At 53.2% G+C, this 16,885-nt stretch overlaps 1 protein-coding gene across 1 annotated transcript in view; it reads right to left on the reverse strand.

Annotated features, from left to right (window-relative positions):
* The window catches only part of AGBL1 (AGBL carboxypeptidase 1), a 220,691-nt gene that overhangs the window by 45,363 nt on the left and 158,443 nt on the right, over positions 1–16,885 (reverse strand). The window contains exon 22 of the mRNA XM_055143569.1: positions 1,166–1,329. Within this exon, the coding sequence (XP_054999544.1) occupies positions 1,166–1,329 (164 nt within the window). The remainder of the gene's footprint in view (positions 1–1,165; positions 1,330–16,885) is intronic.

A 16,885-nucleotide genomic window follows, 5' to 3' on the forward strand; every position in this document is an offset into this window, starting at 1 on the left:
ACTTCTGTCCCCGGGCTCCCCGCCCAGTCCAGGCCAGACCTCGCATGTCCCATGAGGAGTCACTCAGAACATCCCCCCTCCCCCCCAGGCACGATGGAGGCCCTGCTGGGGGTCCGGCTGGCAGCAGGTGAGATGTGGGTGCGCTGGAGGGCGGGGCGGCCGTCTCCTCTCCGCGCCCCGCATTGGGTCTGGCAGCCGGGCTCGGGCTGAATCAGCAGAAGCCGCACGGAGAGCGTTCTCCTTCTCCTGTGCCTTGGATCAAAGAGCCCGGCACAATCAATCCTGGGCAAGCAGCAGTTTGCGCCGCGCTCCATCTTCCCCCAGTGAGCAGTCAAGGGGGGCCCGGGCCGGGGGCGGCGGGGGGGCTCGCCTGCACCCGGGGGCGAGCCAAGGAGACTGGAGAGACAGGCAGAAATATCCATCCTGGCAGGGGACCGGCTCGCTGTCAGGGCTCGTCCCTGGGACGCCCAAACACGCCCAGCCTTGGGGCGCTGACGGGTGTCAGAGCAGGTGGGCCAGGATGTCGGGCAGCACTCACACCCCCTCTGTCACCATCCCTGATGGATAGCACCAGGGGAGGGCCAGGGACGGCCTGGGAGAAACCAGAGCCTGGCAAAGCTCGACTCATTCTAGATCCTTCCAGGCTCCATCTGCCGGGTGATGAGAAGCCACAGTGGAACGCCCCCTGGCGTGGCAGGAGGAAGAGAAGTGGGCCGGCAGGCACGGGTGCATATCCCTCACTCAGGGAGGCTGCGCCCCTGAGGGCCCAGAGAGTGGCCCCCACCTGCCCCCACCTCCCCCACTCTCCCTCTCCTCTGCTTGGCCACCCCTCACCTCGACTCTTCCCTCTTGCCCCCAGTGTGTTTCCCGTAAGTCTAAGAGGTTGTGTGTCAGGGACACGCCCCACAGCTCACAGGGGTCTCAGGCCTGCCGCTCTCCGCCCCAAACTCCCTCTCCCCTGCCAGGGCTGGAGGGGGCACGCCCCTGCTCAGAGGCCTGACCATGCCGCGCCCACAGTGTAGGGAGTCGCCCTCTCGGCCCGACGGACGCGGGTTCTTAGGGACACATGTGTGAGCACGAGTGACTCCTCATGTGGTGTAAGGTGTCCCCCCACTGGAGCTCGGCACAGCCATGTCGCTGTGTGCCCGGCTGTCGCGGCACTCACCCCTGCAGCTGCTCCAGCACCTCCTTCTCGGCGCTGCCCAGCACGGTGGCCGCACGGCCCAGGAGCTGGCGGCTGCAGCCCGCGGACTGCAGCTCCAGGAGGAGGAGGCCCCGGCAGAACACGGCGCCCATCTCCTCCAGCTCCCGCGTCCCCAGCTGGAGGCCCTGTGAGGAGAGAGGAGCAGTCAGCGGCCCGGGAGCACCCACGGAGGGAACCCCCAAACAGAAAACAAAGGACCCCGTGCTGCTTAGGGGGGAGGGGCGAGGGGAGGGGAGGGGAGGGGGGAGGGAGGGAGGGAGGAGTACTAGAGGGAGGGGAGAGGGAGGGGAGGAGGAGGGTGGAGGAAGACGAGGAGAAGGGAGGGAAGGAGGGAGAGGAAGAGGGAGAGGAAGAGAAGGGGAGGAGGAGGCAGGAGAAGAGGAAGGTGAAGAGGGAGAGAAGGGGGAAGGGAGAATAAGGGGGAAGGGAAGGGATGAGGGAGACGGGATGAGGAGTATGAGGGGGAGGAGAGGAGAAGGGTGAAGAGGAGGAAGAGGAGGGATAAGAGGGGGAGGGGGAAGGAGGGGAAGGGTGAATGAGGAGGGGGAGGATGAGAAGGAAGAAGGAGAGGAGGAGAGAGAGGAGGGAGAGGAGGGGGAGGAGGAGAGGGAAGAAGGAGAGGAGTAAAGAGAGGAGGGAGAGGAGGGGAGGTCGAGGAGGAGAAGGAGGAGAGGGGGGAGGGGAGAGCAGGGGCAGGGGGAATGCGCAGTCCACCCTCCCCAGGCCTGCAGTTCTGTATTCTGCTGTTCTGGGTCATCCTTCCCGAAGTCACTGTCCGTGCAGTGCTCACTGAGCTCCCACACCCAACCCGGGCTGAAATGCTCCACGGAAAGCGTCTGCGGTTGAAGGATGGGGGCAGGAGCAGAACCGGACAGACCGGCCAAAACAGGCACAGACACGCGTGCAGAATAGACACGGGTGCAGACACGAGCATAGAAACAGGCACAGACACGGGCACAGACATGGCCATAAACACGGGCACAGACACGGCACAGACATGGGTGCAGACATGAATGCAGACACGGGCATAAACATGGGTGTACACAAATGGGCACAGACTTGGGCACAAACACGGGCGCAGACAGGAGCGCAAACATGGGCTCAGACATGGGCTCAGACACGGGCGCAGACATGGACTCAGACACAGACACAGACATTGGCACAGACTCGGGCGCAGACATGGGCACAGAGATGGGCACAGACAGGAACATTAACATGGGCTCAGACATGGGCACAGACACGGGCTCAGACACGGGCTCAGACATGGGCACAGACATGGGCTCAGACATGGGCACAGACACAGGCCCCAGTCGGGACTGCATGGGCACAGGACACGGGTCCGAGAGCAGGAGCATCTGTGTCCAGCACCCGCTGAAGAGGGTGGCCCCAGCCGCACAGCCCCGGGCTCCTCTGGGCAGGGCCTCCCCAGGCCGTCCTGCCTTTCAGGCTTGGGAACATACTCAAGTTTATTTTTATGTCTGTTGTGTCTAAGCTTGGGTGCTTTTTCACTTGGTTCTAGAAAACTTCATTGTGGCCTCTTGGAATAGTACATGTCCTCGCCCCCTATGGAGGGACCAGAGACCACTCACACGCGCACACACACACACACACACACACACTCACACACAACTTATTTTCACTCTGTCCCCACCTCACTTAAACTTATGTTCACACCTTTAACTTTGTTCATCACTATAAATCTGTGTTTGATATTCCATTTTGATTTCTCCAGTTTTATGCAATCTGGCAACCCAACTACCTCAAAAACAGTCTCCAAAAAGCTGTAAGTTCACCTCTAGGGTGTTGATGACATTGGTCAACTCTTTCTCTTCCTAGGAGAAAGGAGTGCAGGTTTCCTGAGTGACACTCACCGCAACGCTCCTGCGGCACTCCCATTTTCTCGGTATTGACCGTTAGCTCTTGTGCTCTGCTTCCCCTATCTGTTAGTCACTCATTTCCCCTAACCAGAACCTGTGCCCTGTAAAGTCAGATTCTTCAGAGATCTCTGGATTTTGTATTTGTAAGAGAAATATTGCTTTCCTCTTTCCTTTATGTCCTTTGCATGGTTTAGCAATATCCTTTTTTTGGATAGACACAGGGAGACAGTTAATGCCATGTTTTTGTAACTTGGGAGTTAATTGACTCTGAATAATATTTAGTTCTGGGCATCTGTCATATTTGCTCGACTTAAGCCTCAGTTGCCCTTTGTTCCTAGCACCCCAAGAGCAGGGTCCCGGTGAAGGGATTGGATGGACCCAGGACAAGTGGTAAGCTACCCTAGCATTAAAACAGGACATAGCAAGTGCCATAAAACCTATAAGTTAAGAGCATGGTCATGGACGAACTCTGTCATGACCCAAAGAGAAGAAGGACCCTGCTGGGGTTAGGAAGGACTAATCCGGCCTGAGGACCAGAGTCTGGGATTTATAGCAAGACGTTCCCAGGAGAGCCACCCTATGACTTAATATATCTCTTACTGTGTCTATACAAAAGGACTGATATTATTAAGAAGCAGTGTAGGATAACATTGTGTTTGTCCTTTTAGCCTTGCCGCAGGGAACTTAGTTTACCTTAAAGCAATGTCCTTTCTGTATGGACACAGGAAGACAGTTAATATTATGTTTTGTAACTTTGGAGCTAATTGACTCCAATAATATTTACTCCTGGGTTAGGGTTAGGGTTAGGGTTAGGCATCTGCTTTCTCGACTTAGTTGCCCTTAGTTCCTAGCACCCCAAAAGCAGGGTTCCGACGAGGGACAGAATGGACCCAGGGCAAGTTGTGAGCTACCCTGGTATCGAAATGGGCCAGGCCAAAGAGCCACAATACTAAACTATAAGTTGAGAGCATGATCATAGACAAATGTTGTCATGATCCAAAAGTAACAATGAGAGTAGGACCCTGCTGGGGTTAGGAAGACTAACCTGGTCTGAGGACTGTGGTCTGGAATATATAGTGAATATCCTCAGGAAGAACCAAACTTTAAGTCTGATATATCTTACTGTGATCATACATAATGACATTTCTAGAAATATTAGAAGTAAATTTACTACAACTATTTAAGTGGATTACTAGCTGAGGAAAGAAGGAAGCAATACACCTGGTTGTGGATCTCCTAGTAATCTGGAGTTATCTCCTTAGATGAGATTTTGTTAATCTCCTGGAGGAGTGGTCTTACCCCTCTTTGTTGATTTGTTAATGTTCAACTCACCTTTGTGTTACCCCTCTATGTGATTGCTACATAAACTAAAACTGTAAGAGGAGAAGGGAGAAGACACAGAAGCAGAGCACAGAGCAAAAGAGAATCAGGGAGTCATCAGAGCCAGAAGCAGGGGAAAGAAAGAGCACAAAGCAAGTGAGAATCAGAGTCAGTCAGAAGTGAGAGTGAGAAGGGCTCCAAAGAGAGAAGCAGAAGGGCTCCGGAGAGAGAGATCAGAAGAAGAGAGATCGGAAGAGACCAGAGAAGAGACGACAGAGAGAGGTCGGAAGAGACCAGAGGAGAGACGACAGAGACAGAGTCAAATATAGAGAGAGACAGAAGAGGGCACAGCGGCACACGCAGAAGCAGAGCATAAAGAAGGAGCCATTCCAATATAGTCTATACACAGTGGCTCGAGAGCACTAAACACGAGTGGAGAGAGAGAGAGAGAGAGAGAGAGAGAGAAAGCCATCCCGAGAGCCCGCAAACACACATCACCCACTTCCACGTGTGCGCCTTTGTGTTTTTTACAAAGCACATTTTTAAAAAAATGTTTTTTTTCAATTTTATTGAATCACCGTGGGATAGTTACAAGGTTTCATGTTTGGGTTACAATCTCACAATGATCAAACACCCATCCCTCCACCAGTGGGGAATACGTACAAAGCAGAATTAAGATGATTGTTTAAATAGATACGGACTAAGGAAAGGAGAAATATGCCCTTAGATGAAATTCTGCCTCTGAGTGAATCTCCTAGCTGAAGATCTTTGTCTCAGAAGAGCTTCCCCCCTACCCACGCACCACCAAGGAGGGGCTTCCTATGTTGATTGTGCTACCTCACCCATGTGGAATTTCTCTCTTCAACCCCTATAACTATGCTGTGAGGTGGGGTGGGGGGAGAGACAGGACTATGAGACAGGAGATGAGCACGGGGGACAGTAGGAGACGGGAATGAGGGGCAGGAGTAATTGGAATGGGGGCGCAGTGAGGCTGGAATAGGTGCACAGGGATAATAGAATAAACGGCGGGACCAGGATTGGAATAAACGGCAACTGACCGCCAAGCAGCCTGGCACCCTGTTTCCTCCTTCACGCATCTGCCAGCCAGGTGAGGAGGCGGCTCGTGGCCTCTGAACACACGCAGGGGGAGTGCCCACACACTTTTATTGATCACACACAACTGGGGTCTTTGCTAAACTTGTGAGTACGTATAAAATTACCGATCAGATGTCTGGAACGGAAAGGCACCAGAGCAGCCCGTGTCGACTCCCCGGCCGCTGTTCAACCTCAGCAAGAAATCGCCTTTGTGCGCATGTTACTTCTTTAGGAATTCCAGGGGGGACTGTCGGGGGTCCCGGGCTGAGCTTCGGCCGTGGCCTCTGGACCCCACTTCCCCTGGACCTTAAATCAAATGTGCCCTGGTGCATTCCCAAGGGGCAGTTTGAGGATAACTTTGCCTCTTGCTCTGTCCCAGCCGAAAGGGGCAGGCAGTGCCTGTCTCCCTTGGGGTGGGAGTGCCTCCAGCCTTGTGTGGGCCCCTGTTTGTGTCCCCAAACCCAAGTTCTATGCAGACCCGTGTGTGCCTGAGAAGGCCCCCCAAGCACTTCTGCAAAGCCCAACTCCCCTGAAGCTGGCTATCACCCCAAGAGCTCGATGATTCTCGCAGAGAGGGGACTGCTGGGAGACGGGCAGGAGACAGGGGCTTCTCTCCAAAGAGATTTATTGCCAAACGGAGAGGAAAAAACACCCAGGAGGAGTGTGTATGTGTGTGCACGCACGCGCATGTACGTGTGTGTGCACACGTGTGCATGTGTTTGTGTGTGTGTGTGTGTGTGTGTGTGTGTGTATACAATCTAAGAAGCAAGAGTCTACTGCATTGGCAAAAATACACGGAGGCCTGAGAGAGAAAAACAAGACCTCAAAATAAACCTCTATTACCGAGACGGAAAACAGTTTCTAGATTAAAAGCCGAGCAGAGAGTTAACAGGCTGCTCGATGCAGAAAATAAAGCCATTATGGAGAGCGGCAGTCTCAGGACACCCTCCCCCCACACCCCGCCCCGCCCCCGCCATCTCCAGGGGAAACAGACTCAAGTGGCGAGTTTAATAGCAAGGACAAGAAAAAGAGGCCCGCCAGGCGTGTGACGCCCGTGCTCACTGCGGGGCCAGGCGTGAGGAGGAAGTCTCGCGACGCGGGGAACACCTCAGCGCTGGGGGGACACGGGAGCTTCCTCTTGGCAACTGCATGGATGGACTAGGTGGGGGGGCATGGTCGGCCAGGGGAAAGATGAGTCCAGGCGAGCTACACGTGGGGGCACAGCAGGAACCGAGCCCAGGGACAGACAAAACCAGAGGAAAAAGCCCTGCTGGAGAGAGGGTACAGTGTGTGTGTGGGGGGCACTGGCCTTCCACCCAGACAACCAGGGTTCGACCCTCAGGACCCCATAGGGTCTCCCAAGTCCTTCCGAGACTGACCCCCTAAGCACAGAGCCAGGAGTGAGCCCTAAGCACTGCTGGCATGACCCCAAAATCAAAAGAAATGAGAAAAATCTTCCCATTTAATGGGCTGAGAGGCAGCAAGAGACGGGCTGGAGGGCTTGGGGCTCGCTGGGCAGTGCTCAGGAGGACACAGCTCCTGCTGGCTGGTGACCTACATCGACCTACATCTGGAGAGCTGTGAGAATGTACCGAGAACACACACAGCCTTGTTCACTGCCATCCCCATGAACGAACCACCAGCTGATGCGAAAATAAAAAAGGAGTGAGCCCCTCCCCCCAGGCCCAGGGTGCATCTCAGGGAAAGAGCAGGGGCACCCTCCATAGCGGGAAGCCTGATTCATGAGCGGAGGGGAGAAGGCAGGTGGGACAGAGAAGGGATCACTAAGAAAATGATGGCTGGAGGAACCAGTGGGATGGGAGATGCATGCCGAAAGTAGATAATGGACCAAACATGATGACCTCTCAGTGTCTGTGTTGCAAGCCATAATGCCCAAAAGTAGAGAGAGAGTATGGGGAATATTGTCTGCCATGGAGGCAGGGGGAGGGTGGTAAAGGGGGGGGCGTATACCGGGGATATTGGTGGTGGGAAATGTGCACTGGTGGAGGGATGGGTGTTTGATCATTGTGAGACTGTAATCCAAATATGAAAGCATGTAACTATCTCACAGTGATTCAATAAAATTTTAAAAAAAAAAGGAGCAGGGGCATCCTGGCAGGACTCTGGCCCCACGTCAGCACCTACCCCCCAACACAAAACTGCACCTCTCACATTTGGAATTTCAGACTCACAACAGCGTATGTAGGGGAAGCCAGGAAGGGGTGGGGGGGGCTGAGTGAGCAGGAAGTGAGAATGAACAGGAAGGGAATAGGAAGTGAGGACGAACAGAAGTGAGTAGGAAGTGAGGATGAGCAGGAAGTGAGGGTGAATAGGAAGTGAGGATGAACAGAAAGGGAATAGGAAGTGAGGATGAACAGAAGTGAGTAGGAAGTGAGGATGAGCAGGAAGTGAGGGTGAATAGGAAGTGAGCAGGAAGTGAGGATGAACAGGAAGGGAATAGGAAGTGAGGATGAACAGAAGTGAGTAGGAAGTGAGGATGAGCAGGAAGTGAGGGTGAACAGGAAGTGAGCAGGAAGTGAGGATGAACAGGAAGGGAATAGGAAGTGAGGATGGACAGAAGTGAGTAGAAAGTGAGGATGAGCAGGAAGTGAGCAGGAAGTGAGGATGAACAGGAAGTGAATAGGAAGTGAGGACAAACAGAAGTGAGCAGAAAGTGAGGATGAGCAGGAAACTGAGCAAGAAGTGAGGAGGAGCGGGAAGTGAGGGTGAACAAGAAGTGAGCAGGAAGCGAGTATTATCAGGAAGTGAGAAGTGAGGACAAACAGAAAGTGATCAGGAAGTGAGGATGAACAGGAAGTGAGTAGGAAGTGAGGACACAACCATTTTTTTTCCAATCTGAGTTTTTGGCTCCAACCAGTTGATAAATGTATGAGAGGCAAGAGAATAGTGCCAGATCTTATGCATCATCAAGAGCTGATCGCATGGCCGGTCTGAATGCTGCACCAGATGTGGGATCTCCATGCCTCTTGGTCAGGGAAGGCCTCAACTTTCTCCTCTGCATAATGGGAATAACACCGGTATCAACAGCAACATCAATAGTATTACTTCCTCTCCTGAACTGACTGCTAGTCAAGAGACGCAAACTTTACATCAGTACTTGACCCATTGCACATAATACAATCATCATCAATAATAAAAGCAAAGATTTATATAAAAACAGTCAGATTACACCTGACTTCTACAATCCTTTTAAACAAGGCTTGGCCGTGTAACCTAAAAGAGAGGGTCAGAGCAATAGCACAGAGGGGAGGCGTTTGCCTGGTACACAGCCAACTGGGGTTCGATCCCAGGCACCACATATGGCCCACCAAGCACTACCAGGAGTGATCCCTGAGCACAGAGCCAGGAGTAAGTCCTGAGCACTACTGGGTATGACCTCAAAAGAAAAAGAAATGAGTCATACATATTAGAAAGGAAAGAATCACATTATTATGATTTGAAGACGGATTGTTTACTGGAAAAAACCAAAGGAATCAACTAAAACAGAAAATCTATTATATAGAAGCCAAGAATTGAGTAAGTAGACAAGCTACAAATTAAATATACAAAAATCAATTTTCCTTCTATAAACCAGCAAAATAATTAAGTATAATAAAAATCCCCTTCACAATAGCAACACAACTATAAAATACCTCGAATGGAATTAAGAATAATATTCACCCCCGCCTCCCAGGGCTGTGTGATAAATCCCAAGATGCCACAGAGAGATAACAAGGAAAATTCAAATAAACGAAGCAGCGCGCTGAATTCTGGGTGAGCCAAGCCAACCACACGCCTCATCAGTGCTCTCCCCTCGGTCTAGAAAAACAGGAAATCAAATCCCCCGTGGGACTGTCAGACTCTGCCCGCGAGTTTCAGGGCAGAAATATCCCAAAAATGTTTTGGAATACAGCGTGGAGAGTGGTCACGTGGCTCTCCTCCCCAGCGCACTTAGAATCCTGCAAAGTCATGGCACCGTGCAAAATGCCGTGGCCGGCTCAGAGCCTAGCACAGACCCAGCCCCCGAGCGTCTGCAGCTTTGCCTGAGACCGACGCCGACCAAACCGACAGGAGCATGGACACACGTGCAAGGGCGAGCCCCGAGTCCATTTCCGTGACAGGGTCTGGTGTGCCCGTGCTCAGTGGTTAATAATGTGAAACCGAGAGCCAGACGCTCAACCGTCCCCAAACCAGGAGGGGAAATGCAATGCGTAGCCCTCAAAAACAAAACTCTAAGGAAGAGGTGAATGGCTGAATAAACCGAATTGCCAACACGGCCAAGTCGTCGGAAAGAACGCGTCTAATCCAAGATGGAAGAGAGAGACGTCACCGCGGTAAAGGAAATCAGCCCACGCTGGATAAAAATGCAAACTGACCTAAAGCACAGGGGCTGCTCAGTGCAGCTGCACCCTCCGACCTTCAGGGGCTGAGGGCTGGGCAGGCCCGGTTGGGGGCAGGGGGTTCGCACCCAAGGACAGACTGCAGACACCCCCACACTGTTCAACTCAGATTCCAGAAATTCATCTGAAGAAAAGATTCCTGGGGCTGGAGAGCGAGAGGACAGGGGTGAAGGTGCTTGTCTCATACACAGCCGGCCTCAGCACTGCACAGGGTCCCCCAGCACCCCCCAGGAGTGATCCTGAGCACTGCCGGTCACGGTGCTGAACAGAAGAGTCCTCAGCTGCATGGGCCGTCCCTGACACGTGGAGATGGCGCCAGGCCCCGTCCCCCTGGGCTCCGACCCGCCCCCGGCACAGAGGAACATTCTCCATGGGAGGCGGAGTGGACAGTGAGTCCCCCCTGCATGGCTGGCCTGTGTCCTCTGAACTTCTCTGCTGTTTGGAGGTGGGGCAGGCCACAGCGGGCAGTGCTCGGGGGGCGCCTGTCCAAGGTTGCAAGCCCCCTACTCTTTCTCTGGACCCCCCCCCCCCACTTACATATCTTTTTTGGCCGCCCCTGGCAATGCACAGGGTTTACTCCTGACTCTGCACTTAGGAAACCCTGCTCCCTAGCAGGGTTTGGGGGACCCTATGGGAGGGATTGAACCCGGGGCAGCCGTGTGCAAGGTGAGCGCCCTCCTTGCAGTCCTGTCTCTCCAGCCCTCAGCTTTACACAGGATTTCTAAGCACCGAAATGTTCACAATGCAAGGCATGAGAAGAACTTGGTGGGGACACGGAATTTCCACTTTCCCTTTGTTCTCCCTCATGGTTTTCATCATGGAAAGTTGATGTTTGCTTCTTTCCTCACCTAATGTTCGAACCCCCCAAATTTTGGTCTGTTTGAGTTGTTCCCTTATAACTGATCCTAAATATAAAATTAAAATTAAATTAAAATCTTTCTTCCATTCATCCCATTAACGAAGTGTTTTTTCTTTTGACTACAAGCTCCAGGCTGTGTGCATCTTTTTGTTTGTTTGTTTGTTTGTTTGTTTGTTTGTTTGCTTTTTGGGTCACACCCGGTGATGCACAGGGGTTCCTCCTGGCTCTGCACTCAGGAATTACTCCTGGCAGTGCTCGAGAGACCATATGGGATGCTGGGAATTGAACCCAGGTCGGCCGTGTGCAAGGCAATGTCCCTACCTGCTGTGCTATCGCTCCAGCCCCAAGGCTGTGTGCATCCGGCTGAGCTTTCTCCTGTACCCTGCTCGCCCGCTCTCTGGTCCCTGTTTCCTCACTGGCATAAACATCTCCAACTTAAGGTCTAATCGAGATGCATCTACAGGAAACTGACCCCCCGAGCATCATCACCAGAAAATTCGAGGACCTTCCTAAAGTGGCCACCTGGGATCTTGAGGCTTGCTTGTCGGGAGTGTTTGGGACTGGCCTGGTGGTGCTCAGGGCCCACACCCGGAGCCAGGGATGGAGCGTGAGTCCCTTCCTGGCAAGGCCGGCGCCCCTCCCCCTGCCCCCCTCCCCCCCGCGCTGTGCTCTTTGGGCTCATGGCGGTGCCGAGCAGCTTTAACCAAACCCTGAGTGCCGGGCGTGCCCCCTGCTTTGACACACTTGCTCAAAGGACTCAGACGGAGTGCCCGGCTGCAGCGCTGCAGCTCTGCTCAGTGGTAGAGAATTGAACCAAGGGGCCGGGTGGGTCCCCCACTATCGACCCCACAAATGGCTCTGCCGCTTGCATGCTGAGGCCCAATCAGTGGCTCAGCATGGCGGTGCCTGGGCCGGGCTCGGGCAGTGGGCTGTGCACTCAGAGGCCCCATGTGGGAGCATTGCTGAGCCCGTTCCCTTAGAAACGGCCAGCAGGCCCCAGGCGGGGGCGGCTTGGACCTCCCCTGTCTACCCCAGGGGTCTATGCCCAGGCCCCGAATGGAACTGTGGACCCAGGACTCAGAGGGGTGCTGGAGGCTGCAGGACGGACAGACGAGGGGCCGTGTCAGCCGGAGCAAGCCCAGTCCCCGGTTCACAGACCCCCACACTGCCCCCCACACCCAGCCGGTGTCTGCATCAGCTGGCGATGCTCTCAGCTTCACACGTGTTCGGACGCCCAGGGGTGTGCCCTGTACCCCCTGCCTCCCTTTCGGGGTGCAGCTGGCTCGGGTGAGCACCCTTGAGGGAGGCTCCAGAGAGACAGGACAGAGAGCCTCGTGGGCTTGGAGCTTCTCGGAAACAGGGACCAAAGGGGTGGGGAGCCCCGGCACATTCTGGGGTGGTGGAGTTGCTCCCCCTCCTGCCCTTTGGAGCCGTGTGCTGCAGGAACCCTTAGCTGGGGCTGCACAGAGCTTGGAAGGGGGGTAGCCGGGCAGACAAGAGATGGTTGGATGCCCACCACCAGCTCCGTGTCCCCAGACGCTGCCCGGCCCCCCCGCCCACCACCAGTTCTCAGTGCTGCGGCGACAGCTGTTTCTCCACCCTGAGTCTCGTGGGTGTGGGGATCTGGCCCAGGACAGACCACAGGAATCTATTTAGCTTTCTTAAGACTCTTTTTACAGGAGCCCGCATTCTAGAATAACTTGATTTTCTGCCCCTGAGCAAGGAATTCAGATACAGGCACCCCGGTTCGCAAGAAGGGTGGTGGTCAGACCAGATAACCAGACCCATATCACATGACCCGTATCACAAGACCCAGGACTGCCCCCAGAACTGGGACATTCCTGAATATTGGCGCGAATACTGATCTCTAAAACCATAGGCTAAGGAGTGATGTCCTTTTAAATGGATTGGTTAAGAAAGTTTGCAATATTACAAATCTATTGGCTATGAAATGCGCAGGCTCTGCTGTAACGGCCGGGGAAGGCCTATATAAGATCTCCTTTGGAGAAGCTCGGGGTCTTTGGCCCAACCTGCTGGACCTGCGTGTCCGTGTAGGTGGCTGGACCCTGGCTAGCCAGTCTTACAATAAACCCTGCTTGCTGTTTGCAGTCTCTGGAGTCTCTTTGTCGTTATAGGGAGATCTCGATCTGCGCCCTAACAGTGGGGACGTGGAGGGAGGGAACAAGGAGGCGCAGGGACCCCCCAGGCAGACCCTGTGCAGCTCGGTTCTGTGTGCAGGCCCATAAAGATATCCCCAAAGCAATTCCAGAACCTTCCATCCAGGCCAACAAATAAGGCCTGACCGGACACACAGCACACTTCCCACTCTGCAGGAAGGAAGGCCGGCACCCCCAAACCCAGGATGACCCCCCGTACAGGGGCGGAGCTCTCAAAACCCAAAGAGAAACACCCTGAACCTGTGTGTGTGTGTGTGTGTGTGTGTGTGTGTGTGTGTAGGGAGGGGGGTCACAGAAGGGAAAGCCAACAGCATCGGGAAAGCCAAGTGCGGGTGCCCACGCCCCCGACCAATGCACCCACTGGCGGCTGGGAAGGTTGAGTGTCCAGCCCAGGACCCATGGATTTAGGGGCATCTTTCTAGGAGCCGGGGAGGATTCAAACACGCCAGCGGTTGTGGGGTGGGGGGTGGGGGTGGAAAGCTTTTGTTTCGGACATTAAAGCCAGCTGGTTTCTTTAGATCTTCAACAACAAAGAAACAAAAAGACAACGTGGAGGAGGGCCAAAGGACATTGATTTGGCCCTCTTTGTCGCTAAGAGGGGCTTGGAGGGAGTGGAAGGCTATGTGGCCCGGAGCCGAGGAAGAGGTCCAGTCGGAGGGGCAGCAGAGGGGCCAGGCCACAGGCCCTGAAGCACAGGGGCATAGAGTGAGCTCAGGACCGGACCAGGGGCTGGGGCAGAAGCCAGCTCTGCTCTGGCCCCTCAGGGAAAGTGACACTTGTCCACTTGCACACAGGCTCAGACGTGGCCGGCAAGGAGAGGGCAGTCAGGATGAGGTGACCATCCAGTCACCCCTAAGTCAGCCCAGCCCCAGGACGACCCAGATCAGGAACTCGGAGGTCTGGTGAGCTGGTTTCTGTGGGGGGGGCACTTCTGACAATGCTCTCCTCAGCACTGGGGTACTCGAGGACCCTCGGCTCCACGGAGCCACCCCCAGGCCAACGCTGGGCCTCCAATATGCCTGCCTGAGCACCCACCACAAGATGCACTTTTATATCAGGATGATTGTATGCCACTTAAAATCTGAAAAGTCCTAAGCTAGGGGGCTGGAACGATAGTACAGCCGGGAGGGCACTCGCCTCGCCTGTGGCTGAGCGGGGGTCGACCCCGCACCCCACGTGTCCCCCACCCAGCACCATCAGGAGTGATTCCTGAGTGCAGAGCCAGGAGTCAGCTCTGAGCATGGTGTGCGCCCCCAAACAGCAACAATTAAAAATAGTTCTTAGCTAGATTGGAGGAAGTGGGAGATGCAGAGGCAGGCTTGGAAGATGCTGGGGGCAGGGGGTTGTTTGTTTATTTTTTTGCTTCTGCACTTTTCTTGTTGTTCAAGAGACTGCCTTTCTCACAAGTTCGGGTCAACTACTTTATAACCATCCCCCAATACACACACAGAGAGAAATATGGATGCATCTTGTGGCAGTGTGGAGTGGACACACAGATGTCTCCAAGGGCTCTGCCATCTGCAGAAAGCTGACCAGCCAGAAGGCAGAAGAGCTAGGGTGGAATTTTCTAGAACTCAACAGCTGTGGACTACATGCAAGGCACTGGCTCACATACAACTTTCAGAAGCGATTATTTGTTGAAGTAAGGAAATGGAAAGGACTGTGTTTTGGAGTTGTTCTAACACCCAACTTTGCTGTATCACAAACAGAGCAGTCAGAGGTATCTGTGGGACCTGGAAGCAATCCGAGTGCCCAAGGACAGACAGCTGGATAAAGGCCCTACAGTGCCTCTACACAGTGGAACACAACACAGCTCCAGGAGGAAAGAAATCGTGAATTTGCTTAGACATGGATGGACATCAGGAGGATCAGGCTGAGTGAAATGAGCCTGAGGGAGAGGGACAGCCATAGGATGACTGTACTCGTCTGTGGGATATGAAAAACAGGGTGGGAGACGATTACCTGAGCACAGTAGAAACGAGGGTGAGGAGGACTGGCCCACGGCTGGAAACTTGCCCCAAGTGTTGGGGGGGCGCAAGGGGAGGGCAGTGAGAATAGAGGAGAGACCACTGTGACAATGATCGTTGAAGATGATGAACTGGTGGTTCTGATAAGAATTGAGTGCTGAAAGTAGGCAGAGGGATAGACGTGAAACGTTTCAGCATCTGTATTGCAAACCATAATACCCAAAAGAGGAGGAAGGAGGAAGGAAGAGAGGAAGGGAGGGAGAGTGAGAGAAAATGAGAGAGAGAGAGAGAGAGAGAGAGAGAGAGAGAGAGAGAGAGACTTCCATAGACGCAAGGTGTGGGTGGGGTGGTGGGAGGGAAACTGGGGACACTGGTGGTGGGAAATGTGCACTGGTGAAGGGACACGATGTTGGAACATTATATGGACTGAAACCCAATCATGAACAACTTTGTGATTGTCTGTCTCACGGTGATTCAATAAAAAAGAAGTTAAAATAAAGGAACATTTTTTCAAAAGCTCTCTGTGGCAAGTACTGCCTGGGTGTAAAGTGAACAGGATATGATGTGGCGTGCATCTCATTTTGTATACCACGCACTAAAAAATTATCCCGACATTGTTAAGCACAAAAGGAGCGATTTTAAAAATTCTATGTATCAACTCCGCAAAGCTAGAGTCGGTTCTAAAGGTTTACTAAACCAAGAATTCAATGCAAACCAGAAGAGACTTACAACTGTGCTCTCAAGTGAGACGGTCCAGGCAGAGTAGAGAGAGTGGCAGATTCAGGGCACGGACACTTAGCCCGACAGGCAAGGTAAAGCAGACATACACCATAGACACAGAAGGGTCCATGGTAGAAAACAGTTCTAAGGCGTAACATTTAAAACATATTCTAATAATTTTATATTGAGCATATATCAAATTACTACTTCAGCACAGTACATTAAGATACTTTTTTTTTTGCTTTTTGGGTCACACATGGCGATGCTCAGGGGATACCCCTGGCTCTGCACGCTGCACTCATCCCACATGGGATATCAGGGATTGAACCCGGGTCAGTCTCGTGTAGGGCAAGTGCCTACCCACTGTACTATCACTCCAGTCCCAAGACACAATAGAATTTAATTGTGGGTCCACCCCTAGAGATGCTCAGGGATCACTCCTGGAGGGTCTCAGGGGACCAAACGGGATACGGCAAATCGAACCCAGGTCAGATATATATTTGCAAAGCAAGCAATGTAGCCTGCTCTACTATCTCTCCAGTTCTGAAATTTCAATTCTTATTTTACTTAATTTACTGGTTTCTTCCCTTTAACTGCCATGTAACTTTAAAATGGTAAATTACATAGCGGTCCTCATTTACGGCCCCCATTATCCCGCCACTGGCGGTGTGAGGAAAGCTGATTTGATGCACACTAAAATTAAAGCCAGTGAAGAGACAAATACCCATCTAGGAAGGAGCTTTCTTCACTAGGCAGAAATTCAGCTCCCTGGGGTGAGATTCGCATATGCATTTAGAAAAATAAAGTACTAGATTCCGTCCCTCACTCCTGGTCCCAACACCCGCCCCTGCCTTCCAGAAGAATCTAAGTGCTTGAAGAATCCAAGTGGAGCCCATGAGAAGTATAAAGACTAAGGTGAATTCTGGGGGAATTTCCAGGATTTCAGGAGTGTGAGCAACTGTGAGAGAGATCTGGCCTCTGGCCCTTGTGCCCAGACCTCTGAAACACCTCCTATATGCGTCCTCTCAAACCTGCAATTCCTGGCCTCTAGGGCAGCCCCTGGTCCCCTCACAGCATCCGCTAACAGCATCCCAGCTCACCGCATCCTGGCTCCTAGCATACCCCTTGGCACTCGAAGGCAAGGATAGAGGTAGAGTAGCTCTGATTGGGGGATACATCTGCCTATCAAGAAGGTGCTTAGCCAATGCCAACCCTGCAAGGTGGGGCTCTATGCACAGGCCTAAATCTCTCCTCCATCTATGCCTT

Source organism: Sorex araneus, chromosome 6, assembly GCF_027595985.1.
Source record: "Sorex araneus isolate mSorAra2 chromosome 6, mSorAra2.pri, whole genome shotgun sequence".
Classification (NCBI taxonomy): domain Eukaryota; kingdom Metazoa; phylum Chordata; class Mammalia; order Eulipotyphla; family Soricidae; genus Sorex; species Sorex araneus.